Genomic DNA, 23,937 nt, shown 5'->3' with positions numbered 1-23,937 from the left:
GTAAACAAGTGCGGAAACTTTCCTTCCGTCCCGAGCCCCTTCCGGGCCCCGCCAGGAGCCGGACGCCTGGGTTCCCCTGCTCAGGGAGGGGAGCGGGCTCTAGTGGGTAGAGCAGGGTGCTGGGCTGTCTTGGCCCTGGGGCCGGCTGTGGCCTCAGCTGCGTTGCCCAGGCTGGCATCCCATCGCTGAGGACCCGGCAGGCAGCGCATGGGCATGCGGCTCCCTGGCCTGTGCCAACGCTCCCGGGGCAGCTGGAGGCAGAAGGCGTTTTCCAAACCAAGACCCTGGGAGGTGACTCAGGCACTGGCCATGCCACACCGTGCAGCCGGGCCTGGCAGAGCGGCCAGCCCTGCCTCGGTTTCCCCAGCCGCAGCCAGGGAGCACAGCAGCTCTAGTGAGACGTGGGGCTTCTCCCCTGATCCCCGCTCCAAACTGGCCCGTCCAGGGGCCTAGCTGAGCCCTGAACCACCAGGGCTGGTTAGGTCCTGGGGTCAGAGTCGTCTGGGTCGTCTTCTGCTTTCATTGCCTGAGCACTAGACTGTTGGGGCCCAAAAGCCCCATGTCTGGGAGGGGAGGGCAGTGGGTGCTGGTGGTTAGAGCAGGGGCTGAGAGCCAGGACTCCTGGGTTCTCCCTGGTGCTGGGAGGGCAGTGGGGGCTGGTGGTCAGAGCAGGGGCTGGGAGCCAGGACTCCTGGGTTCTCCCTGGTGCTGGGAGGGCAGTGGGGGCTGGTGGTCAGAGCAGGGGCTGGGAGCCAGGACTCCTGGGTTCTCCCTGGCGCTGGGAGGGCAGTGGGGGCTGGTGGTCAGAGCAGTGCTGGGAGCCAGGACTCCTGGGTTCTCCCTGGTGCTGGGAGGGCAGTGGGGGCTGGTGGTTAGAGCAGGGGCTGGGAGCCAGGACTCCTGGGTTCTCCCCGGAGCTGGGAGGGCAGCGGGGGCTGGTGGTTAGAGCAGGGGCTGAGAGCCAGGACTCCTGGGTTCTCCCCGGAGCTGGGAGGGCAGCGGGGGCTGGTGGTTAGAGCAGGGGCTGGGAGCCAGGACTCCTGGGTTCTCCCTGATGCTGGGAGGGCAGTGGGGGCTGGTGGTCAGAGCAGGGGCTGGGAGCCAGGACTCCTGGGTTCTCCCTGGTGCTGGGAGGGCAGTGGGGGCTGGTGGTCAGAGCAGGGGCTGGGAGCCAGGACTCCTGGGTTCTCCCTGGTGCTGGGAGGGCAGTGGGGGCTGGTGGTCAGAGCAGGGGCTGGGAGCCAGGACTCCTGGGTTCTCCCTGGCTCGGAGAGGGGCTCTCATAGGCAGAACATGGTCCAGGTGGCAGGTGCCTTCTCCACTGGGGTGTCTTGGCCTCTCTCGGCCCATAGAGGGCGCCCCGGGCCTTGGAACGGCGCTGGGGCCTGGGAACCCCCAGCCAGGCCTGGGAAGGCAGGACCAGCTCCCGGTGCCCCTAAAAATGCCTGACCCCCCCTCAAGCCCTGCCGGTGCCCCCCTGCCCCCCCCCAGTCCTGCCAGTGCCCCTTGCTCCTGTCCCCCAGCCCTGCCAGTCCCCCCAACTCCCACCTGCAGCCCCTGCCCCCCCCAGCCCTGCCGGTGCCCCCCTGCCCCCCCCAGTCCTGCCGGTGCCCCTTGCTCCTGTCCCCCAGCCCTGCCAGTCCCCCCAACTCCCACCTGCAGCCCCTGCCCCCCCCCAGCCCTGCCGGTGCCCCCCTGCCCCCCCCAGTCCTGCCGGTGCCCCTTGCTCCTGTCCCCCAGCCCTGCCAGTCCCCCCAACTCCCACCCGCAGCCCCTGCCCCCTAGTCCTGCTGGTTCCCCCCACTCCCACCCGCAGCCCTGCCCCCTAGTCCTGCTGGTTCCCCCCACTCCCACCACAGCCCCTGCCCCCCAGCCCTGCCGGTCCCCCCCCACTCCCACCACAGCCCTGCCCCCCAGCCCTGCCGGTCCCCCCCACTCCCACCCGCAGCCCTGCCCCCTAGTCCTGCTGGTTCCCCCCACTCCCACCACAGCCCCTGCCCCCCAGCCCTGCCGGTCCCCCCCCACTCCCACCACAGCCCTGCCCCCCAGCCCTGCCGGTCCCCCCCACTCCCACCCGCAGCCCTGCCCCCTAGTCCTGCTGGTTCCCCCCACTCCCACCACAGCCCCTGCCCCCCAGCCCTGCCGGTCCCCCCCACTCCCACCCGCAGCCCTGCCCCCTAGTCCTGCTGGTTCCCCCCACTCCCACCACAGCCCCTGCCCCCCAGCCCTGCCGGTCCCCCCCCACTCCCACCACAGCCCTGCCCCCTAGTCCTGCTGGTTCCCCCCACTCTCATCCCCAGCCCTGCCGGTGCCCCTAATTCCTGCCCCCCAGCCCTGCCGGTCCCCCCCACTCCCACCCGCAGCCCTGCCCCCTAGTCCTGCTGGTTCCCCCCACTCCCACCACAGCCCCTGCCCCCCAGCCCTGCCGGTCCCCCCCACTCCCACCCGCAGCCCTGCCCCCTAGTCCTGCTGGTTCCCCCCACTCCCACCACAGCCCCTGCCCCCCAGCCCTGCCGGTCCCCCCCCACTCCCACCACAGCCCTGCCCCCTAGTCCTGCTGGTTCCCCCCACTCTCATCCCCAGCCCTGCCGGTGCCCCTAATTCCTGCCTCCCAGGCCTGCTGGTGCCCCCCGGTGTCCCCCTCTCCTGCCCTGCAGCCCCGGCCCCCCACGCTGCCGATGCAGTGACCGAGCCTCGCGATTCTCACACTCTCCTGCCCCCGGGGGCTCCTTGGCCCGTTTCTAGCCATGAGCTCAGCCCAGCTGGACCTGAAGTGGGGGGGGCTGTGACTTTCCTTCCCTGCCCCCCACTGCTGCGATGAAGCTGCAGCTCTTCCCCCTCAGAGCTGCCATGTCGAGTCACTCCCTTATCTTCGACCCCACCCCGGCCCTGGGGCTGCCGCTGCCTGGGGGGCTCATGGCCCAGGACCGGCTGGGGGGGTGACCAAGTGGCCTGCAAACAGGGGCCCAGCGACAGCCTCCCCATTGGGGAGCACATAGGGCTGAGGAGGGCCCCAGGGAGCTGTTATGGGAGGGGCTGGAGGCTGCCCCTGGGGCAGGCGAGACCTCAGGTGCGGCTGGAACGGGGGCTGCAGAGGGGGCAGCCGGCACCCCTGGGACCCACGGGGGCTGAGGTCAGCAGTGCGGCTGGGCTGGCTGGAGATTGGGGCAGGGGGGCAGCCCCCCAGGGAGCAGGATGCTGGGGGCAGAGTGCGGGACTCCCCGAGAGCCCGGGGGCTGGGGGGTGCTGCCGGGTGGGGGAGGGCCTGCCCTGTGAAGGGGCCCCCCCAGAAGGGCTGGTACCCAAGGGAGCCCGGGGGCTGGGGGGTGCTGCCGGGTGGGGGAGGGCCTGCCCTGTGAAGGGGCCCCCCCAGAAGGGCTGGTACCCAAGGGAGCCCGGGGGCTGGGGGGTGCTGCCGGGTGGGGGAGCGCCTGCCCTGTGAAGGGGCCCCCCCAGAAGGGCTGGCACCCAAGGGAGCCCGGGGGCTGGGGGGTGCTGCCGGGTGGGGGAGGGCCTGCCCTGTGAAGGGGCCCCCCCAGAAGGGCTGGCACCCAAGGGAGCCCGGGGGCTGGGGGGTGCTGCCGGGTGGGGGAGGGCCTGCCCTGTGAAGGGGCCCCCCCAGAAGGGCTGGTACCCAAGGGAGCCCGGGGGCTGGGGGGTGCTGCCGGGTGGGGGAGCGCCTGCCCTGTGAAGGGGCCCCCCCAGAAGGGCTGGCACCCAAGGGAGCCCGGGGGCTGGGGGGTGCTGCCGGGTGGGGGAGGGCCTGCCCTGTGAAGGGGCCCCCCCAGAAGGGCTGGCACCCAAGGGAGCCCGGGGGCTGGGGGGTGCTGCCGGGTGGGGGAGGGCCTGCCCTGTGAAGGGGCCCCCCCAGAAGGGCTGGCACCCAAGGGAGTCCTGGGGGCTGGGGAGGGGGACACAAGGGTCTCACACTCCTTCAGTGCCCCCCGCCCAGCCCAGCCCTGCTGTGCCTGGCCCCACGCCAGCCCAGCGCACAGAGCACCTTGTGTCTGCCGGCCCAGCCCCGCCTGGCCAAAGCAAACGCCATGGTGGGAGCCCTGGCACTGCCGCTGCCACAGCCTCACTGGAGCCTTTCAGCCCCAGCGGGGAGGGGAGTCGGTCCCCACCCCACCCCAACCCTGGCGCCGCATTGCGGCTGCCTCTGGGGTGGGGCAGGGCAGAGCAGCCCCTCAGCCTCCTGCGGGAGCTCTGCTCCCTGCAGACCAGCCCTGGGCTCCCCCTGCCCTGCCGGTGCCCCTCCAGCCTGACACAGCCCCTGCCCAGCCCAGCCCTGCCGGTGCCCCTCCAGCCTGACACAGCCCCTGCCCAGCCCTGCCGGTGCCCCTCCAGCCTAACACACAGCCCCTGCCCTGCCCAGCCCTGCCGGTGCCCCTCCAGCCTGACACAGCCCCTGCCCTGCCCAGCCCTGCCGGTGCCCCTCCAGCCTGACACAGCCCCTGCCCAGCCCAGCCTTGCCGGTGCCCCTCCAGCCTGACACACAGCCCCTGCCCTGCCCAGCCCTGCCGGTGCCCCTCCAGCCTGACACAGCCCCTGCCCTGCCCAGCCCTGCCGGTGCCCCTCCAGCCTGACACAGCCCCTGCCCTGCCCAGCCCTGCCGGTGCCCCTCCAGCCTAACACAGCCCCTGCCCTGCCCAGCCCTGCCGGTGCCCCTCCAGCCTAACACACAGCCCCTGCCCTGCCCAGCCCGGCCGGTGCCCCTCCAGCCTGACACAGCCCCTGCCCAGCCCTGCCGGTGCCCCTCCAGCCTGACACAGCCCCTGCCCTGCCCAGCCCTGCCGGTGCCCCTCCAGCCTGACACACAGCCCCTGCCCTGCCCTGCCGGTGCCCCTCCAGCCTAACACACAGCCCCTGCCCAGCCCTGCCGGTGCCCCTCCAGCCTGACACACAGCCCCTGCCCTGCCCAGCCCTGCCGGTGCCCCTCCAGCCTAACACACAGCCCCTGCCCTGCCCAGCCCTGCCGGTGCCCCTCCAGCCTGACACAGCCCCTGCCCTGCCCAGCCCTGCCGGTGCCCCTCCAGCCTGACACAGCCCCTGCCCTGCCCAGCCCTGCCGGTGCCCCTCCAGCCTGACACAGCCCCTGCCCTGCCCAGCCCTGCCGGTGCCCCTCCAGCCTGACACACAGCCCCTGCCCTGCCCAGCCCTGCCGGTGCCCCTCCAGCCTGACACAGCCCCTGCCCTGCCCAGCCCTGCCGGTGCCCCTCCAGCCTGACACAGCCCCTGCCCTGCCCAGCCCTGCCGGTGCCCCTCCAGCCTAACACAGCCCCTGCCCTGCCCAGCCCTGCCGGTGCCCCTCCAGCCTGACACAGCCCCTGCCCTGCCCAGCCCTGCCGGTGCCCCTCCAGCCTAACACAGCCCCTGCCCTGCCCAGCCCTGCCGGTGCCCCTCCAGCCTGACACACAGCCCCTGCCCTGCCCAGCCCTGCCGGTGCCCCTCCAGCCTGACACAGCCCCTGCCCAGCCCAGCCCTGCCGGTGCCCCTCCAGCCTGACACACAGCCCCTGCCCTGCCCAGCCCTGCCGGTGCCCCTCCAGCCTGACACAGCCCCTGCCCTGCCCAGCCCTGCCGGTGCCCCTCCAGCCTAACACAGCCCCTGCCCTGCCCAGCCCTGCCGGTGCCCCTCCAGCCTGACACAGCCCCTGCCCAGCCCTGCCGGTGCCCCTCCAGCCTGACACAGCCCCTGCCCTGCCCAGCCCTGCCGGTGCCCCTCCAGCCTGACACAGCCCCTGCCCTGCCCAGCCCTGCCGGTGCCCCTCCAGCCTGACACACAGCCCCTGCCCAGCCCTGCCGGTGCCCCTCCAGCCTGACACAGCCCCTGCCCTGCCCTGCCCAGCCCTGCCGGTGCCCCTCCAGCCTGACACAGCCCCTGCCCTGCCCAGCCCTGCCGGTGCCCCTCCAGCCTGACACACAGCCCCTGCCCTGCCCAGCCCTGCCGGTGCCCCTCCAGCCTAACACAGCCCCTGCCCAGCCCAGCCCTGCCGGTGCCCCTCCAGCCTAACACACAGCCCCTGCCCTGCCCAGCCCTGCCGGTGCCCCTCCAGCCTGACACAGCCCCTGCCCTGCCCAGCCCTGCCGGTGCCCCTCCAGCCTGACACAGCCCCTGCCCTGCCCAGCCCTGCCGGTGCCCCTCCAGCCTGACACACAGCCCCTGCCCTGCCCAGCCCTGCCGGTGCCCCTCCAGCCTAACACACAGCCCCTGCCCTGCCCAGCCCTGCCGGTGCCCCTCCAGCCTGACACAGCCCCTGCCCTGCCCAGCCCTGCCGGTGCCCCTCCAGCCTGACACAGCCCCTGCCCTGCCCAGCCCTGCCGGTGCCCCTCCAGCCTGACACACAGCCCCTGCCCAGCCCAGCCCTGCCGGTGCCCCTCCAGCCTGACACACAGCCCCTGCCCTGCCCAGCCCTGCCGGTGCCCCTCCAGCCTGACACAGCCCCTGCCCTGCCCAGCCCTGCCGGTGCCCCTCCAGCCTGACACAGCCCCTGCCCTGCCCAGCCCTGCCGGTGCCCCTCCAGCCTAACACAGCCCCTGCCCTGCCCAGCCCTGCCGGTGCCCCTCCAGCCTGACACAGCCCCTGCCCTGCCCAGCCCTGCCGGTGCCCCTCCAGCCTAACACAGCCCCTGCCCTGCCCAGCCCTGCCGGTGCCCCTCCAGCCTGACACACAGCCCCTGCCCTGCCCAGCCCTGCCGGTGCCCCTCCAGCCTGACACAGCCCCTGCCCAGCCCAGCCCTGCCGGTGCCCCTCCAGCCTGACACACAGCCCCTGCCCTGCCCAGCCCTGCCGGTGCCCCTCCAGCCTGACACAGCCCCTGCCCTGCCCAGCCCTGCCGGTGCCCCTCCAGCCTAACACAGCCCCTGCCCTGCCCAGCCCTGCCGGTGCCCCTCCAGCCTGACACAGCCCCTGCCCAGCCCTGCCGGTGCCCCTCCAGCCTGACACAGCCCCTGCCCTGCCCAGCCCTGCCGGTGCCCCTCCAGCCTGACACAGCCCCTGCCCTGCCCAGCCCTGCCGGTGCCCCTCCAGCCTGACACACAGCCCCTGCCCAGCCCTGCCGGTGCCCCTCCAGCCTGACACAGCCCCTGCCCTGCCCTGCCCAGCCCTGCCGGTGCCCCTCCAGCCTGACACAGCCCCTGCCCTGCCCAGCCCTGCCGGTGCCCCTCCAGCCTGACACACAGCCCCTGCCCTGCCCAGCCCTGCCGGTGCCCCTCCAGCCTAACACAGCCCCTGCCCAGCCCAGCCCTGCCGGTGCCCCTCCAGCCTAACACACAGCCCCTGCCCTGCCCAGCCCTGCCGGTGCCCCTCCAGCCTGACACAGCCCCTGCCCTGCCCAGCCCTGCCGGTGCCCCTCCAGCCTGACACAGCCCCTGCCCTGCCCAGCCCTGCCGGTGCCCCTCCAGCCTGACACACAGCCCCTGCCCTGCCCAGCCCTGCCGGTGCCCCTCCAGCCTGACACACAGCCCCTGCCCTGCCCAGCCCTGCCGGTGCCCCTCCAGCCTGACACAGCCCCTGCCCTGCCCAGCCCTGCCGGTGCCCCTCCAGCCTGACACAGCCCCTGCCCTGCCCAGCCCTGCCGGTGCCCCTCCAGCCTAACACACAGCCCCTGCCCTGCCCAGCCCTGCCGGTGCCCCTCCAGCCTGACACAGCCCCTGCCCTGCCCAGCCCTGCCGGTGCCCCTCCAGCCTGACACACAGCCCCTGCCCAGCCCAGCCCTGCCGGTGCCCCTCCAGCCTGACACAGCCCCTGCCCTGCCCAGCCCTGCCCAGCCCTGCCGGTGCCCCTCCAGCCTGACACAGCCCCTGCCCTGCCCAGCCCTGCCGGTGCCCCTCCAGCCTAACACAGCCCCTGCCCTGCCCAGCCCTGCCGGTGCCCCTCCAGCCTGACACACAGCCCCTGCCCTGCCCAGCCCTGCCGGTGCCCCTCCAGCCTGACACAGCCCCTGCCCAGCCCAGCCCTGCCGGTGCCCCTCCAGCCTGACACACAGCCCCTGCCCTGCCCAGCCCTGCCGGTGCCCCTCCAGCCTGACACACAGCCCCTGCCCTGCCCAGCCCTGCCGGTGCCCCTCCAGCCTAACACACAGCCCCTGCCCTGCCCAGCCCTGCCGGTGCCCCTCCAGCCTGACACACAGCCCCTGCCCAGCCCTGCCGGTGCCCCTCCAGCCTGACACACAGCCCCTGCCCAGCCCTGCCGGTGCCCCTCCAGCCTGACACAGCCCCTGCCCTGCCCAGCCCTGCCGGTGCCCCTCCAGCCTAACACACAGCCCTGCCCTGCCCAGCCCTGCCGGTGCCCCTCCAGCCTGACACACAGCCCCTGCCCTGCCCAGCCTTGCCGGTGCCCCTCCAGCCTGACACACAGCCCCTGCCCTGCCCAGCCCTGCCGGTGCCCCTCCAGCCTGACACAGCCCCTGCCCTGCCCAGCCCTGCCGGTGCCCCTCCAGCCTGACACAGCCCCTGCCCTGCCCAGCCCTGCCGGTGCCCCTCCAGCCTAACACACAGCCCCTGCCCTGCCCAGCCCTGCCGGTGCCCCTCACTCCTGAGCCGCAGCCCCCGCCAGCCCTGCTGTGATGCAGTGAGGTGTGTGTGTGATGGGGTTCGGGGTCCCCAGGCTCTGCCCCTGTCCGCAGGCAGGAGTGACTCTCACTGGCAGGAGAGCAGCGGGTTTATGAGCCGACAGGACGCAGCGTCGTACAGAGGGGTCAGTGCAGCCGGCAGAGACAGCCAGTCCCATCCATGCTGGGGAGAGGAGGCCCCGAGGGGCCCCAGAGCCGGGGCCTGGCCCCCTCCTTTGTCTCTCTCTCTCCCAGCCCAGACTCACTGCTCCCAACTCCCAGTTCCAATTCAAACCCCTCAGGCTCCACCTCCCCCTTTGTCTGCAGCCCAGAGGTGTCACCTGGGCACCAGGTTACCCCCAGCAGGAGCCCCACATCTTCTGTGAGCCCAGCCCCCACATGCGTCTCCCCTACATCACAGAATGACTCCCCTGCTTCGGTGGCTAAGCAGCCCCAGGCGGGTGCCTCAGTTTCCCCAGGCGCAGTGCCAGTGCATGGCGGCGAGGCGGACGTTGCTGTGATGACGTCTCACCCGTAGGCAATGGCCCTTTGAGGTCTTTGTAACCTGGGCAGCCAGGTGACCCCTTCCTTCCCCGGCACAGAGCAGAGGCGGCCAGGACCTGGAGCTGGGCTGGGGGTGGGGCAGGCTGAGCTGGCTGGGGAGGGCGGAAGTGGACCAGGGACTCACTCCGGGACCCCTCTGGGCCCCTCTCCCCCAGCTGGGCTGTGCTGAACAGTCTGTTCTGTGAGATGTCCCTGGCGCTCCATAACCACCCCCATTCTCCCTGGTGGCTGGGAGTTGCATCCAACTCCAGATGGGGGGCAGGGCCAGGGGACCCTCCACCCCCTGGCACCAGCCCTGCCCCCCACCCTGCCAGTGCCCTCTGACTGCTGCACTGTGGTGGGCCACAGAGGGTCTGTATTAATGAGGCTGGGGGGGGTCCTGGCCTGGTCTGTTTTCTAGTGGCCACAACTCCCAGGACCCTCTGCGGGAGGGAATAGGACAGAACTGCCTGGCTCGGGGGGCAGGGCCCAGCTGGCTTGTGGGGGGCAGGGAATGGGGCAGGACTGCCTGGCTCAGGGTAGGCAGGACTGGCTGGCGCAGGGGGCAGGGAATGGGGCGGGACTAGCTGGCTCGGGGGGCAGGGAATGGGGCAGAACTGGCTGGCGCGGGGGGCAGGGAATGGGGCAGGGCTCAGCTGGCTTATGGGGGGCAGGGCCTGGTTGGCTGGGGGGACAGGGCCTGGCTGGCTCAGGGGGCAGGGAATGGGGCAGGACTGGCTGGCTCCGGGGGCAGGGAATGGGGCAGGACTGGCTGGCTCGGGGGGCAGGGAATGGGGCAGGACTGGCTGGCTTGTGGGGGGCAGGGCCTGGCCCCTCCCGGGGGTGCCGGCTCCTGCCAGTGGAGGACGTTTGCTGGGTCTCAGGGCAGCTGGTAGGACCCGACCCCGCTCCCCATGGTGGCCCGGTGCAGAGAAGCAGGGGGCGCGGGGCGGGGCTGTAGCCCCCCAGGTGCGCTGGTGCCTTGCGGAGGGGGGGGCTCTGGGCAGGGTCCCTCTCTGGGGGGGCTCCCGGGGGGCGGGGCAGGCTCGGGCGGACGGACCGGCCCGGCCATGACATCACCCCCCGGGCCCCCCCGCGCTGGGCCGAGGGACGAACCGTGTGTATGAAAGTGGGAGCGGGACAGTCCGGCCGCACCCGCCGCCCCGTCCGCCCCCGGGGCGCCGCAGAGCCTGGAGCTCAGCGCAGAGTCCCCGCAGAGGAGAGCCCAGATCCGACAGCCCCGAGCACAGCGCAGATTCCGCGCAGCCCAGAGCCCGGAGCGCCGCGCAGATTCCGCTTATCCCCAGCCCTGAGCGCAGCGCAGAGCCCGGATCCTACAGCCCGGAGCGCCGCGCAAATTCCGCTCATCCGCAGTCCGGAGGTCCGCGCAGAGTCCGGAGCGCAGATTCGGCGCATCCCCAGTCCGGAGCGCAGCGCAGAGTCCGGAGCGCAAATTCCGCGCATCCCCAGTCCGGAGTCCCGCGCAGAGTCCCGAGCGCAGATTCCGCGCAGGGCAGAGCTTGGAGCGCGCAGCCCCCGGCCCAGAGCAGCCACCGCCCCCTGCAGCCGCTCCCGGCTCCCAGGTAGGGCCCGCGCCCCAGGGGCCGGCAGCGAGGGGGCAGCAGGCTGGGCTGGGCGGGGCGCGTGGGGGGCAGGTGGCTGCCCCGGGACTGACCCTAGCTGCCCCTCCCCCACTCCTGGCGCTGCCCCTGCCCGCCCCCAGTCCAGCGCCCCCGGCTCCCCACAGCCCCCGAGGACCCTCCCCCTGCGGCCGGGTGACCCCTGCCCAGCCCAGCCCGGCCCGGCCCATGTGCGGGCTGGGAACACTGGGCTGCGGGGGTCAGGAGGGAGCCCAAGAGGGCGGGTTCGTGGGTCCCACAGATGGGCAGAAACCTGGAAGGATGCGGGAGGCCAAAGCCATGGGGGTCTGGTGGGCAGAGGCCAGGCGCCCCTGGAGGGGACAGGCCCTGCCCCATTCCCTGCCCCACAGCCAGCCAGGTCCTGCCCCATTCCCCACCCCGCAGCCAGCCAGGCCCTGCCCCATTCCCTGCCCCACAGCCAGCCAGGTCCTGCCGCGGGCTGGGGGAAGCCAGTACCCTAGACGGGCTAGGACCTGCCCCATTCCCTGCCCCACAGCCAGCCAGGCCCTGCCCCATTCCCTGCCCCACAGCCAGCCAGGTCCTGCCCCATTCCCCGCCCCGCAGCCAGCCAGGTTCTGCCCCATTCCCTGCCCCACAGCCAGCCAGCTCCTGCCCCATTCCCTGCCCCACAGCCAGCCAGGTTCTGCCCCATTCCTTGCCCCACAGCCAGCCAGGTCCTGCCCCATTCCTCACCCCACAGCCAGCCAGGTCCTGCTCCAGGCTGGGGGAAGCCAGTACCCTAGACGGGCTAGGACCTGCCCCATTCCCTGCCCCACAGCCAGCCAGGTCCTGCCCCATTCCCCACCCCGCAGCCAGCCAGGCCCTGCCCCATTCCCTGCCCCACAGCCAGCCAGGCCCTGCTCCAGGCTGGGGGAAGCCAGCACCCTAGACGGGCTAGGACCTGCCCCATTCCCCGCCCCGCAGCCAGCCAGGCCCTGCCCCATTCCCTGCCCCACAGCCAGCCAGGTCCTGCCCCGGCCAGGGGGAGCCAGCACCCTGGAGGGGACCGGCCCTGGAGCAGGTCACCCTCAGCTGCCTCTGGCTCCAGCGTTGGGTGGGACCCTTATCGCCTTGCACAAGAATTTGAGCAGCTGTCAGCAGCCTGCGGGGATGGAGCCAGGACGGGCTCGGCCCTCGCTGCGATCTTCTGGGGGAGCGGCCTGGCCCGCACCCCCGCTCGGCTCCCCGTGGCCTCGGGGGTTGGGGGGGTGGGAGTGAGGAACCGCTGTGGGCAGGGGTCAGGCACCGACAGTGCAGGGCCCCCCGCCCCAGGTTGGGAGAGGGGCAGGGCTGGTATTCCCAGCACAGCAGCCCCCTAGAGTCCCCCGGGGCAGTGGAAGCTAGTGGTTAGAGTGGGAGGGGGTCTGGGAGCCCGGACTCCTGGGTTCTGTTCCAGGTCCTGGCAGGGAAGTGGGGTCTAGTGGTTGCGGGGTGAGGAGAGCTGGGAGCCCAGATGCCTGGGTTTTACTCCTGGTCCTGGCAGGGAAGTGGGGTCTAGTGGTTTAGCTGGGAGCCTGGACTCCTGGGTTCTGTTCCAGCCCCTAGCAGGGAAGTGTGGTCTAGTGGTTGAGGTGGGAGCCTGGACGCCTGGGTTCTATTCCTAACAGGGAAGTGGAGTCCAGTGGTTACAGCAGGGGTCTGGGAGCCTGGACAGCTGGGTTTTACTCCTGGTCCTGGCAGGGAAGTGGGGTCCAGTGGTTGAGCTGGGAGCCTGGACACCTGGGTTTTACTCCTGGTCCTGGCAGGGAAGTGGGGTCCAGTGGTTTAGCTGGGGAGCTGGGAGCCCGGATGCCTGGGTTCTATTCCTGGCCCTAGCAGGGAAGTGGGGTCCAGTGGTTTAGCCGGGGAGCTGGGACCCCGGACGCCTGGGTTTTACTCCTGGTCCTGGCAGGGAAGTGGGGTCCAGTGGTTTAGCTGGGGAGATGGGAGCCCGGACGCCTGGGTTCTCCCTATGCCGGGCGGCCACAGGAAGACCATGTGTGGCGCGAGGCCCGGGGGCTCCGTGGGAGGCCATGTAGCAGGGAAACCGCAGCTGTGCAAACGCGAAGCCACGGGGGTTTGGCCTGGGCTCAGGAACACCTCTGCCACGCCGAGCCCTGGCCCGGACACAAGGGTCCCACTGAGGGAGGGAAACTGAGGCATGGGACAGCGGCAGAAAAGAGGAGTGCGGGCTCCCACTGCCCCAGGGTGATGGCCCCTCTCCTGGGGGTCGCTGGGGGGCTGGCCATATGGGGGCAGACAAGAAGGTGGGGCCATTTCTCCATGTGGGGGTCCCTGGGCTGGGGTGAGGGGAGGGGGAGATGCTGCTCCTGGGCCTGTCACTCCACTGCCTCCCAAACTCCCCCCACCTGCCCCCAGCGCTGCCCACCACCCCCCCAGAAAGGCATCACCTGGTTGCCTAGGTTACAGAGCGCCCCGTGGTGTAGGCCCGGTGCTGGGGTGAGTCAGGCTGGGTGTGTGTGAGGGGCAGAGCAGCTCCCAGGGCTAAGGACGACCCCTGGGCTGGCAGGTAACACCTCTGCCCCGAGCACAGAGCAGGGAGGAGCCGAGCTGGGTTGGAATCGGGGGCGGCAGTTAGAAGCTGGGGGAGAGGGAGCTGGAAGGCGCCAGCCTGGCGAGGGGGAAGCTGCACCCCAGAGGGGCCCCCCTCGGGCTCCTCTCCCCAGGACGGGTTGCAATGACTGTCTCTGCCAGCTGCACTGACCCCTCTGTGCTGAGCTGGGCTCTGTCGCCTCATCAACCTCTTGTGCTACCTGCTGGGTGAGAGTCACTCCTGCCTGTGGCCGGGGGCAGAGCTTGAGGACCCCTGAACTCCATCACAGGCCCCTCCCTACAGAACACTGAGGTGGGGCCTGGGGAAACTGAGGCACCCCGGGGTTCCTGCAGCACAGGCGGAGACAGATGACTAAAGCGGGGGTCTCCCCCACTCCCAGCTGCGCTCGGCTCCAGCTGCGTTTGTGTAGCAGGAGGCCAGAGCAGTTGCTCTGGCGGGAGCAGCCCTGGCCATGGCCTCCCCACCCCCACCCCCGGGGCACTGGGGGCCCTGCTTCCCCCAAGCCTGGGTCAGGGGCTGGGATATGGGGGTCAGAGCCAGGGGCTGGCACATAGCAGCAGAGGGGTTACTGGGGTCTGTGGGGTGATCTCTGGGGGGCAGTGGGCTGCAGGGGGGGTCTCTGGAAGTCCAGGGAGGGATTTGGGGTCCTTGGGGGTCTCCGTGGCCTCCATCTCTAACTTCCTGACCCCCCACAGGTCCCTGCCCCATGGGGCCCTGGCTGCTGCTGTCGCTGCTGCTGCTGCTGGTGCAGGGGGCACCTCCTTCCCCCAGCATGGGGCTCCCGCCCCCCCACTCCCGCCGGGCTGCGGCCCCCGCCAACACCACCGTCTTCTCGCACATCTACAGCATCCGCCGGGCGCCCCAGGGCGCAAGGCCCCCCCAGGAAGCGCTGGCCCCCCGCGGCCAGCAGCAGCCCCACCTCTATGAGCACACACTGGCAGGCGAGGACCAGGTCGTCTTCACCCACCGCATCAACCTGCCGGCCCCAGCCTGCGACTGCGAGGGGGGGGGCGATGGTGCTGCCCTGCGGGAGGCCCTGAGCCGGCTGCGGGCGCTGGAGGCCCAGGTCCAGGTGCTGCGGGAGCAGTGTGGGGCCAAGGGCTGCTGCCCCCTCGCCGCCTCCACCCAGGCCAGCACAGGTCAGACGGGGACAGCGGCGGGGGCGGAGGCACTGGGGGGGAGATGGGGAGGGCAGAGCAGGAAGGGGATTGGGCCCAGCGGAGGGAGGGAGCCAGGGTGTGAAAAGGGGGTGGAGCCAGTAGGGGGGCGGGGCCATACGAAGGGTAGAGGTGGAGCCCATGGGGGGGGACAACAGAGAGGCGGGGCGTGAGAAAAGGGTGGAGCCAGGAAGATGTGGGGCGGGGGAGGCGTGGTCTTGGCAGAAGGCGGGGCCAGGGCCCGCTGGCGGCACCCGAGGGGGGGCGGGGGCTGCTGCTGCCGCCGCCGCCGCCGCCGGGGCTCAGCCCCTCCCCCTCCCGCCGCAGGCCCGACGGACACCCCGCGCCTCTGCAGCCGCCGCGGCACCTTCCACGCGTCCAACTGCAGCTGCGTGTGCGAGCCGGGCTGGGGCGGCCCCACGTGCGCCGAGCCGCGGTGCCCGGGCGGCTGCGGGGGCCGCGGCCAGTGCGAGGGCGGCCGCTGCGTCTGCCCCCCCGGCTGGGCCGGCGCCCGCTGCCAGACGCCCGTCTGCCCGGACGACTGCAACGACCAGGGCCGCTGCGTGGCGGGGCGCTGCGCCTGCTTCCCCGGCTACGCGGGGCCGGCCTGCGAGCGGCCCCTCTGCCCCGGCGACTGCGGCGGGCGCGGGGAGTGCCGGGACGGCCGGTGCCACTGCCGGCCGGGCTACGCCGGCCCCGCCTGCACCGTAGGTACGGCCGCCCGCCCCGCCCCGCCCCGCCCCTCCTGCCCGGTCCGGTCCCGCCCCCTCCTGCCCCGTCCCGGTCCTGCCCCGCCTGCACCGTAGGTACGGCCCCCGCCCCGCCCCGCCCCGCCCCCCCCCCCCCCTCCTGCCCGGTCCCGTCCCGTCCGGTCCTGCCCCCTCCTGCCCCGCCCCGCCTGCACCGTAGGTACGGCCCCCGCCCCGCCCCGCCCCGCCCCGCCCCCTCCTGCCCGGTCCTGTCCCGTCCGGTCCTGCCCCCTCCTGCCCCGTAGGTACGGCCCCCGCCCCGCCCCGCCCCGCCCCCTCCTGCCCGGTCCCGCCCCGTCCGGTCCGGTCCTGCCCCCTCCTGCCCCGCCCCGCCCCGCGGTGCCCGGTCAACTACCTACAATGCCCTGGGCTGCCCTGCCCAGTCCCACCCCCCAACCACAGCCCCCCGTGGTGCCCGTCCCTGCGGCTGGCCCCCGGCTGGGCCCCCCGGCTGGGCTCCCCGGCTGGGGCGGCTGCGGGCAGGGAGCTGAAGGGCCTGTGTGCTGCCCCGCCTGCTCCTGCCCCACCGCCCGGGGGCTGCCCCGAGGCTCCCCTGGCCGGGACCTCCCGTCCCCGGGCACGGAGCCCCCGGTCCCCGGCCGCCAAGTCAGCCCTGGCAGCGCCTCCGGGGCGGCTTCCGCTGTGGAATCGGCTCCATTCATGCGGCCGGGGCCGGGATCTGAGCCGCCTTGTTCCCCGTGTTTGCTCTGCGCACCGCGCCGCCCAGACGCGCATCGAGGCCCTACCTGCCCGCGTGGCCGGGAGCCGGACGGGGGGGGCCTCTCCCTCCATGGGCGGCTGGGGGGAGCAGGGCTTGGAACATGGGGCCTTGTGCAGGGAGCGTCCCCCAGGCGGGGCTCTGGGACACGGGGGGCGGCTAGGAACGTTCCCTGCTGGGGGCGCTTTTCCTGGGGTGGGGGTGGGACTCTTCCCTACCACAGGTGCTGTCCCTGGGGGGGCCTGGGACTCGGGGGTGCAGTTCCCAGGGTGGGGGCTGGCTGGGACATGGAACCTTTCCCTGCTGGGGGCGCTGTCCTGGGGAGGGGGCGGCTGGGACTGGGGGGTGCAGTTCCCAGGGCGGGGGCGCTGTCCTGGGGAGGGGGCGGCTGGGACTAGGGGGTGCAGTTCCCAGGGCGGGGGCGCTGTCCTGGGGAGGGGGCAGCTGGGACTGGGGGGTGCAGTTCCCGGGGCGGGGGCGCTGTCCTGGGGAGGGGGCGGCTGGGACTGGGGGGTGCAGTTCCCGGGGCGGGGGCGCTGTCCTGGGGAGGGGGCGGCTGGGACTGGGGGGTGCAGTTCCCGGGGCGGGGGCGCTGTCCTGGGGAGGGGGCGGCTGGGACTGGGGGGTGCAGTTCCCGGGGCGGGGGCGCTGCCCTGGGGAGGGGGCGGCTGGGACTGGGGGGTGCAGTTCCCGGGGCGGGGGCGCTGTCCTGGGGAGGGGGCGGCTGGGACTGGGGGGTGCAGTTCCCGGGGCGGGGGCGCTGTCCTGGGGAGGGGGCGGCTGGGACTGGGGGGTGCAGTTCCCGGGGCGGGGGCGCTGTCCTGGGGAGGGGGCGGCTGGGACTGGGGGGTGCAGTTCCCGGGGCGGGGGCGCTGTCCTGGGGAGGGGGCGGCTGGGACTGGGGGGTGCAGTTCCCGGGGCGGGGGCGCTGTCCTGGGGAGGGGGCGGCTGGGACTGGGGGGTGCAGTTCCCGGGGCGGGGGCGCTGCCCTGGGGAGGGGGCGGCTGGGACTGGGGGGTGCCGTTCCCAGGGCAGGGGCGCTGTCCTGGGGAGGGGGTGGCTGGGACTGGGGTTGCCGTTCCCAGGGCAGGGGCGCTGTCCTGGGGAGGGGGCGGCTGGGACTGGGGGGTGCAGTTCCCAGGGCGGGGGCGCTGCCCTGGGGAGGGGGCGGCTGGGACTGGGGGGTGCCATTCCCAGGGCAGGGGCGCTGTCCTGGGGAGGGGGCGGCTGGGACTGGGGGGTGCAGTTCCCGGGGCGGGGGCGCTGCCCTGGGGAGGGGGCGGCTGGGACTGGGGGGTGCAGTTCCCGGGGCGGGGGCGCTGTCCTGGGGAGGGGGCGGCTGGGACTGGGGGGTGCAGTTCCCGGGGTGGGGGCGCTGTCCTGGGGAGGGGGCGGCTGGGGCTGGGGGGTACAGTTCCCAGGGTGGGGGCGCTGCCCTGGGGAGGGGGCGGCTGGGACTGGGGGGTGCCATTCCCATGGCAGGGGCGCTGTCCTGGGGGGTTGGCTGGGGCTTGGAGAACTCACCCCCCACCCCCCGCAGAGATCCCGGCCATGGTGCTGCGTGTGGGCCACCGGGACGAAAGCTCCTTCCGCCTGCAGTGGAACCCACCCAAGAGCCGCGTGGACGGATACGAAATTCGCCTGGTTCCCACGGTAAAGCGGGATCGGGGGGTGCCGGGCGTCCGCGTCCCTGTCGCAGGGGTCAGAGCTGTGCCTGGGGGCAGGGGCGCTCAGCGGGGCAGGACAGCGCGTTGCCCTGCGCCCCAGCCCGGCTCACCGCAGTTAGGCAGGGGCACTGCAGGGACGTGTATGGGTGGGGTGCAGGGTCCCTCTCACCCATCTGAGCCCAGCGCTGCCAGGGCTGGGGCCCGGCCCCCACCTTGACCCACTTTCCCTCTCCCCAGGATGACCCCCAGGGCACCGTGACCCTGCAGCTCCCCAGCTCAGCCACATCCTTCGAGCGCTCGGGGCTGGGCCCAGGCCAGCAGTTCAGTGTCACCGTGCGGGCCCAGCGAGACCAGCACCTGGGGCCCCCTGCCACCCAGAGCGTCCGCACCAGTATGTGGGGCTGGGAGGGGTGGCCATGAGGGGCGGGGGCTGGGGGGCTGTGAGGGGCGCCGGGGGAGGTGGCGGAAGGTGGGCATGTGGGGTGGGGGCTAGGGAGCTGTGAGGGGTGCCGGGGGAGGTGGCGGAGGGCAGCCGTGTGGGGTGGGGGCTAGGGAGCTGTGAGGGGTGCCGGGGGAGGTGGCGGAGGGCAGCCGTGTGGGGTGGGGGCTAGGGAGCTGTGAGGGGTGCCGGGGGAGGTGGCAGAGGGCAGCCGTGTGGGGCGGGGGCTAAGGGGCCATGAGGGGCGCTGGGGGAGGTGGCGGAGGGCAGCTGTGTGGGGCACCAGGGGAGGTGGTGGAGGGCAGCCGTGTGGGGCGGGGGCTAAGGGGCCATGAGGGGCGCTGGGGGAGGTGGCGGAGGGCAGCTGTGTGGGGCACCAGGGGAGGTGGTGGAGGGCAGCCGTGTGGGGCGGGGGCTAAGGGGCCATGAGGGGCGCTGGGGGAGGTGGCGGAGGGCAGCTGTGTGGGGCGGGGGCTAAGGGGTTGTGTGGGGCACCAGGGGAGGTGGCGCAGGGCGGCTGTGTGGGGCACCAGGGGAGGTGGCAGAGGGCAGCCGTGTGGGGCGGGGGCTAAGGGGCCGTGTGGGGCACCAGGGGAGGTGGCGGAGGGCAGCCGTGTGGGGCGGGGGCTAAGGGGCTGTGTGGGGCGCCGGGGGAGGTGGCAGAGGGCAGCCGTGTGGGGCGGGGGCTAAGGGGCTGTGTGGGGCGCCGGGGGAGGTGGCGGAGGGCAGCCGTGTGGGGCGGGGGCTAAGGGGCCGTGTGGGGCACCAGGGGAGGTGGCGGAGGGCAGCCGTGTGGGGCGGGGGCTAAGGGGCTGTGTGGGGCGCCGGGGATGGTGGCGCAGGGCGGCTGTGTGGGGCACCAGGGGAGGTGGCGCAGGGCGGCTGTGTGGGGCACCAGGGGAGGTGGCAGAGGGCAGCCGTGTGGGGCGGGGGCTAAGGGGCTGTGTGGGGCGCCGGGGGAGGTGGCGGAGGGCAGCCGTGTGGGGCGGGGGCTAAGGGGCTGTGTGGGGCGCCAGGGGAGGTGGCAGAGGGCAGCCGTGTGGGGCGGGGGCTAAGGGGCTGTGTGGGGCGCCGGGGGAGGTGGCGGAGGGCAGCCGTGTGGGGCGGGGGCTAAGGGGCCGTGTGGGGTACCAGGGGAGGTGGCGGAGGGCAGCCGTGTGGGGCGGGGGCTAAGGGGCTGTGTGGGGCGCCGGGGAGGTGGCGCAGGACGGCCACAGGGGCTCTGATTCCTCTCCCCCCACCCCAGGGATGGACGCGCCCCGCAGCCTGCGCCCCACGGGGGCCACAGCCACCTCGCTGAGCCTGCGCTGGGAGCCCCCAGCCGCCCGGCCCGACGGCTACACCCTGCGCTACGGCCCGGCAGGGCAGGACAGCGCCAAGGCCCCCACCCAGCTGGCCCTGCCCCCTGACAGCTCCACCGTCACCCTGAGCGGCCTGCGCAGCGCCACCCGCTACACCCTCACCCTGACCGCCCACTGGGGCACCGAGCAGAGCCCCCCCGCCAGCGCCAGCGCCAGCACCGGTGGGTACCACGGGGGAGGGGTGTGGGAAGGACGGGGGAGGGGAGGACATTGCATGAAGCAGGAAAATCAGCGCAGACCGGAGGGGGCAGCGGTACCGAGGGGTGAGAGTGTCGGTCCGTCCAACCGCCCGTCTGTCCGTCCGTCCCGCCATCCACCTACACGTCTGTCTGTCCGTCCAACTGCCCATCTGTCTGTTCTTCCATCCATTCATCCCTCCCTCCGTCCGTTCCCTCTGTCCATCCCTCCATCCATCCAGACATCCACCCACCTGTCTGTCCATCCATCCATCCATCCATCCATCCACCCACCCGTCTGTCTGTCCTTCTATCCATCTGTCCCTTCCTCCGTCTGTCCATTCCCTCTGTCCATCTCTCCCTCCGTCCATCCATCCATCCATCCCTCCATATGTCCAGCCATCCACCTATCCATCTGTCTGTCCTTCCATCCATCCGTCCCTTCCTCCGTCCGTCTGTCCATTCCCTCCATCCATACCCCCATCTGTCCAGCCATCCACCCACCTGTCTGTCCATCCAACCGTCCACTCACCCGTCTGTCCATCCATCCATCCAACCCACCTGTCTTGTCTGTCCATTCATTCCTCCAGCCAGCCACCCACCCACCTGCCTGTCTGTCCATCCATCCACCCATACACTCACTCGTCCGTCTGTCTGTCTGTCCATCCAACCACCCAGCCATCCATCCATCCATTCTTCTACCCGTTGGTCTGTCCATCTGTCTGACCGACCATTCAGCCATTCACGCATCCATCTGTCCATCCATCCATGCACCTACTGATCCAGCCAGCCAACCACCCACCCATCTGTCCGTCCCTCCATCGTACCACCCACCTGTCCATCCCTCTGTCTGGGTCGGGTGTCCGTGGTCCAGCCCTCCGTCCGTGTGTCTGGAAGGGAGGTGGGCGTTTCTCTCCTCTCCCCTGCAGTGCTGCCCAGAGGCAGGGCTCCCCGGAGCTCCCCCCGCTCACTACCGTCTGTCTGTCCATTTAGGTTCCACAGGTCATGGTGCTGGGCGGCCACGAGCCCATCGGAATAACCCTGTTCTCTCCCTTCTCTTCTCCGCAGCCAGCTCGTGGGCCCCAGCTGGGGAACACAGGGACCAGCTTCCCCTGGCCCAGGGCAGGGCCTGGATGGCCCATGGGGCAGGGAATGGGGCAGGGCCTGTCCTCTCCAGGGGCACCAGCTTCCCCCTGGCCCAGGGCAGGGTCTGGCTGGCACAGGGGGCGGGGAATGGGGCAGGGCCTGTCCCTGCTGTGGGGGCGCTGGTCCTGCTCCAGCCCAGGGCAGGGCCTGGCTGGCACAGGGGGCGGGGAATGGGGCAGGCCTGTCCCTTCTGGGGGGGCGCCGGTCCTGCAGCCCAGGGCAGGGCCTGGCTGGCTGGAGGTGGGGGGCAGGGAATAGGTTCCCGTAATCACCCCCATCTTTGCTCCTGGCAGCACCGATGCCCACCCTGCCCCCGCCCAGACAGCCACTCCCGGCACCCGCGCGGCCCCCTGCGCCCCATCTCCGTCCGCCCGGCCCCGTGGGGCAGCCGGCTCCCTGGCCCGCCGCAGCCAACGCCTCCTCGCTGCCCAGCCAGCGCTTCCTGCAGACCCTGCCGGCCCAGCTGTCCCAGTACAACGGGACCCTGCTGCAGCGGCTGGAGAGCTACCTGCGGGCCACCGGCTACCCGCTGCGCGGCAACCAGACCGTCCCCGGCGTGGCCTGGGCCATCTTCCTCTACCTCACGCGCCGCAAGTCCCTGGAGGAGCAGCAGACGGTCTACCAGCGGCTGGGCGAGGTCGGGCCCACGGGCCCCCCCGGCCGGCTCATCGGGGCTGCCAGCGGTGCCTTCGCGGAGGGCTCAGGCGCCCGGCCCCAGGGCCACGCCAAGCCGGAGCTGGCAGCGCGCTCGCCCGACGCTCTGCTGCTCTCGCTGGCCGGCGTGCGCGGCCTCTCGGAGCGCGTGGTGGTGCGCTACTGGCGGGCGGGCGACGGCGGTGGCGCGGGGGAGCTGGTGCTGCCCGGGGATGCGGCCACGGTCCGGCTGCAGGGCCTGGCCCCCGGCACGGCCTACCGGGTGGAGATCCACGGGCTGCTGCAGGGGCGGCTCTCCAAGTCCTACTCCCTTCTCTTCTCTACAGGTAGCGCTGGGGCGGGGGCTCTGCTGGGGGGTCCCGGCTCGCTAACCCCACCGGCACCCGCCACGCGCCCTGGCTGCTCACCGACGCCACCCGCTGGTGCTAACCCCTCTTCTCACCCGCCCGCCCCTCGTTAACCCACCTTTCGTCTGCAGCTCTCGGCTTCCTCCTCCACAGGTCTCCCCCCACCAACGCCGCGGGGCACGGCCCAGGGCCCGTCCGCTCCGAGGGGCGCTGGCTCCCACCCCACCCCGCCCAGGGCAGGGCCAGGCTGGCTCCTGGGGCAGGAAATGGGGCAGGGCCAGGCTGGCATGGGGCTGGGCTGGCTCAGGGGGTCAGGAAATGGGGCAGGGCCTGGCTGGCTCATGAGGGCGGGGCCTGGCTGGCATGGGGCTGGGCTGGCTCAGGGGGTCAGGTAATGGGGCAGGGCCTGGCTGGCTCATGAGGGCGGGGCCTGGCTGGCATGGGGCTGGGCTGGCTCAGGGGGTCAGGAAATGGGGCAGGGCCTGGCTGGCTCATGAGGGCGGGGCCTGGCTGGCATGGGGCTGGGCTGGCTCAGGGGGTCAGGTAATGGGGCAGGGCCTGGCTGGCTCAGGGGGGCGGGGCCTGGCTGGCATAGGGCTGGGCTGGCTCAGGGGGTCAGGAAATGGGGCAGGGCCTGGCTGGCTCAGGGGGGCGGGGCCTGGCTGGCATAGGGCTGGGCTGGCTCAGGGAGTAAGGAAATGGGGCAGGGACCTCTCCCCTCCAGTGGCACCCTGTGACCTTCTTCTGCTTCCCCAGCTCCGGAGGCATCCAGCAGCGAGCAGCCCCCGGCGCCTCCCCAGCCCAGCCCCTCCGCCCCCACCTCACCCCTGGGGGACCTGGCCGTGTCCGACGTCTCCCCCAGCAGGTTCCTGGTCAGCTGGATGGCCACACCCGGCACCTTCCAGCACTTCCTGCTGCAGTACCGTAAACCTGGCTCCCCAGCGCCCCCCCAGCAGACCCAGGTGCCCGGGGGGCAGAGAAGCGTGGCCATCACGCAGCTGAGCCCTGGCACCGAGTACGAGGTGGAGCTGCGAGGGGTGGCTCCCGACGGGACCGTCTCGGGGCCGCTCACCACCAGCGTGTCAACAGGTAACACCCTAGCCTCATGCCTCCATCCTGGCTCTCGGCCTCCTGCTCTAACCACCAGCCCCCACTGCCCTCCCAGAGCCAGGAGAACCCAGGAGTCCTGGCTCTCGGCCCCCTGCTCTAACCACCAGCCCCCACTGCCCTCCCAGCGCCGGGGAGAACCCAGGAGTCCTGGCTCCCAGCCCCTGCTCTAACCACCAGCCCCCACTGCCCTCCCAGCGCCGGGGAGAACCCAGGAGTCCTGGCTCCCAGCCCCTGCTCTAACCACCAGCCCCCACTGCCCTCCCAGCGCCGGGGAGAGCCCAGGAGTCCTGGCTCTCGGCCCCCTGCTCTAACCACCAGCCCCCACTGCCCTCCCAGCGCCGGGGAGAACCCAGGAGTCCTGGCTCCCAGCCCCTGCTCTAACCACCAGCCCCCACTGCCTTCCCAGCCCCCAGAGAACCCAGGAGTCCTGGCTCCCAGTCCCTGCTCTGACCACCAGCCCCCACTGCCCTCCCAGCGCCAGGGAGAACCCAGGAGTCCTGGCTCCCAGCCTCCTGCTCCCTTTCCTTCCCGGCGAGCCCCTGGCCACCGTCTCTCTCTCTCTCTGGCAGTGCCCCTGGCCGAGGGCCCGGCCGCAGTCGAGCTGGGGGGCCTGGGGGTCCGGAACGTGACCAGCGAGGGCTTTGGGCTGCAGTGGAGGGCGCGGAAGGGCCTGTTTCAGTCCTTCCTGCTGCGCTACGAGGAGGCGGCCGGGCGCGCGGGGCCCCAGGAGGTGGAGATGCCGGCGGAGCAGCGGGCGGCCCACGTCCAGGGGCTGCAACCAGCCACCGAGTACAACGTCACGCTCTACGGGGTGCACCGCGGCCAGCTGTCCCCCCCGCTCAGGGCCTCCGTCCGCACAGGTACCTGCCCGCCGAGCCCTGCCCGTGTCCGTCACTGAAAGGGTCTGAGCGAAGCTGCGCCCCACTTCCTCGCTTTCCGCACGGCGCTGCCGCCTCTCGCCGGAGCCCAGCTCCCTCCAGGGGGAGCCGGGTCCCCGTCACCGGCTGCTTCTAACTCTGCAGCCGGCCAGGCACGTTAGCCAACCGGACGCAGGCATTTTGTATCAGCTGCAAATGCCGCCCCTCGCTGCTTCCCCGTCCGCCAAGCAACGTGCAATGTGGGGCAT

General features: G+C 72.6%; 1 protein-coding gene across 11 annotated transcripts in view; it reads left to right on the top strand.

Annotated features, from left to right (window-relative positions):
- Positions 1-10,237: 10,237 nt before the first annotated feature.
- TNXB (tenascin XB) overlaps positions 10,238-23,937 on the top strand; it is a 54,194-nt gene continuing 40,494 nt past the window's right edge. For 9 of the 11 annotated variants that reach the window (XM_075017604.1, XM_075017602.1, XM_075017609.1 and 6 more), the window contains exons 1-9: positions 10,238-10,676; positions 13,983-14,426; positions 14,772-15,155; positions 17,452-17,564; positions 17,816-17,969; positions 19,264-19,539; positions 20,994-21,680; positions 22,458-22,790; positions 23,381-23,671. In XM_075017604.1, the coding sequence (XP_074873705.1) occupies positions 13,994-14,426; positions 14,772-15,155; positions 17,452-17,564; positions 17,816-17,969; positions 19,264-19,539; positions 20,994-21,680; positions 22,458-22,790; positions 23,381-23,671 (2,671 nt within the window). In that variant the 5' untranslated portion in view covers positions 10,238-10,676; positions 13,983-13,993. Of the gene's footprint in view, positions 10,677-13,982; positions 14,427-14,771; positions 15,156-15,345; positions 15,354-17,451; positions 17,565-17,815; positions 17,970-19,263; positions 19,540-20,993; positions 21,681-22,457; positions 22,791-23,380; positions 23,672-23,937 lie in introns of those variants that run through there. The other 2 variants (XM_075017606.1, XM_075017607.1) reach the window with 2 other exon arrangements.

This window comes from Carettochelys insculpta, chromosome 22 (assembly GCF_033958435.1).
Source record: "Carettochelys insculpta isolate YL-2023 chromosome 22, ASM3395843v1, whole genome shotgun sequence".
Taxonomy (NCBI): Eukaryota; Metazoa; Chordata; order Testudines; family Carettochelyidae; genus Carettochelys; species Carettochelys insculpta.
This window is presented reverse-complemented; position numbering and strand designations above follow the sequence as displayed.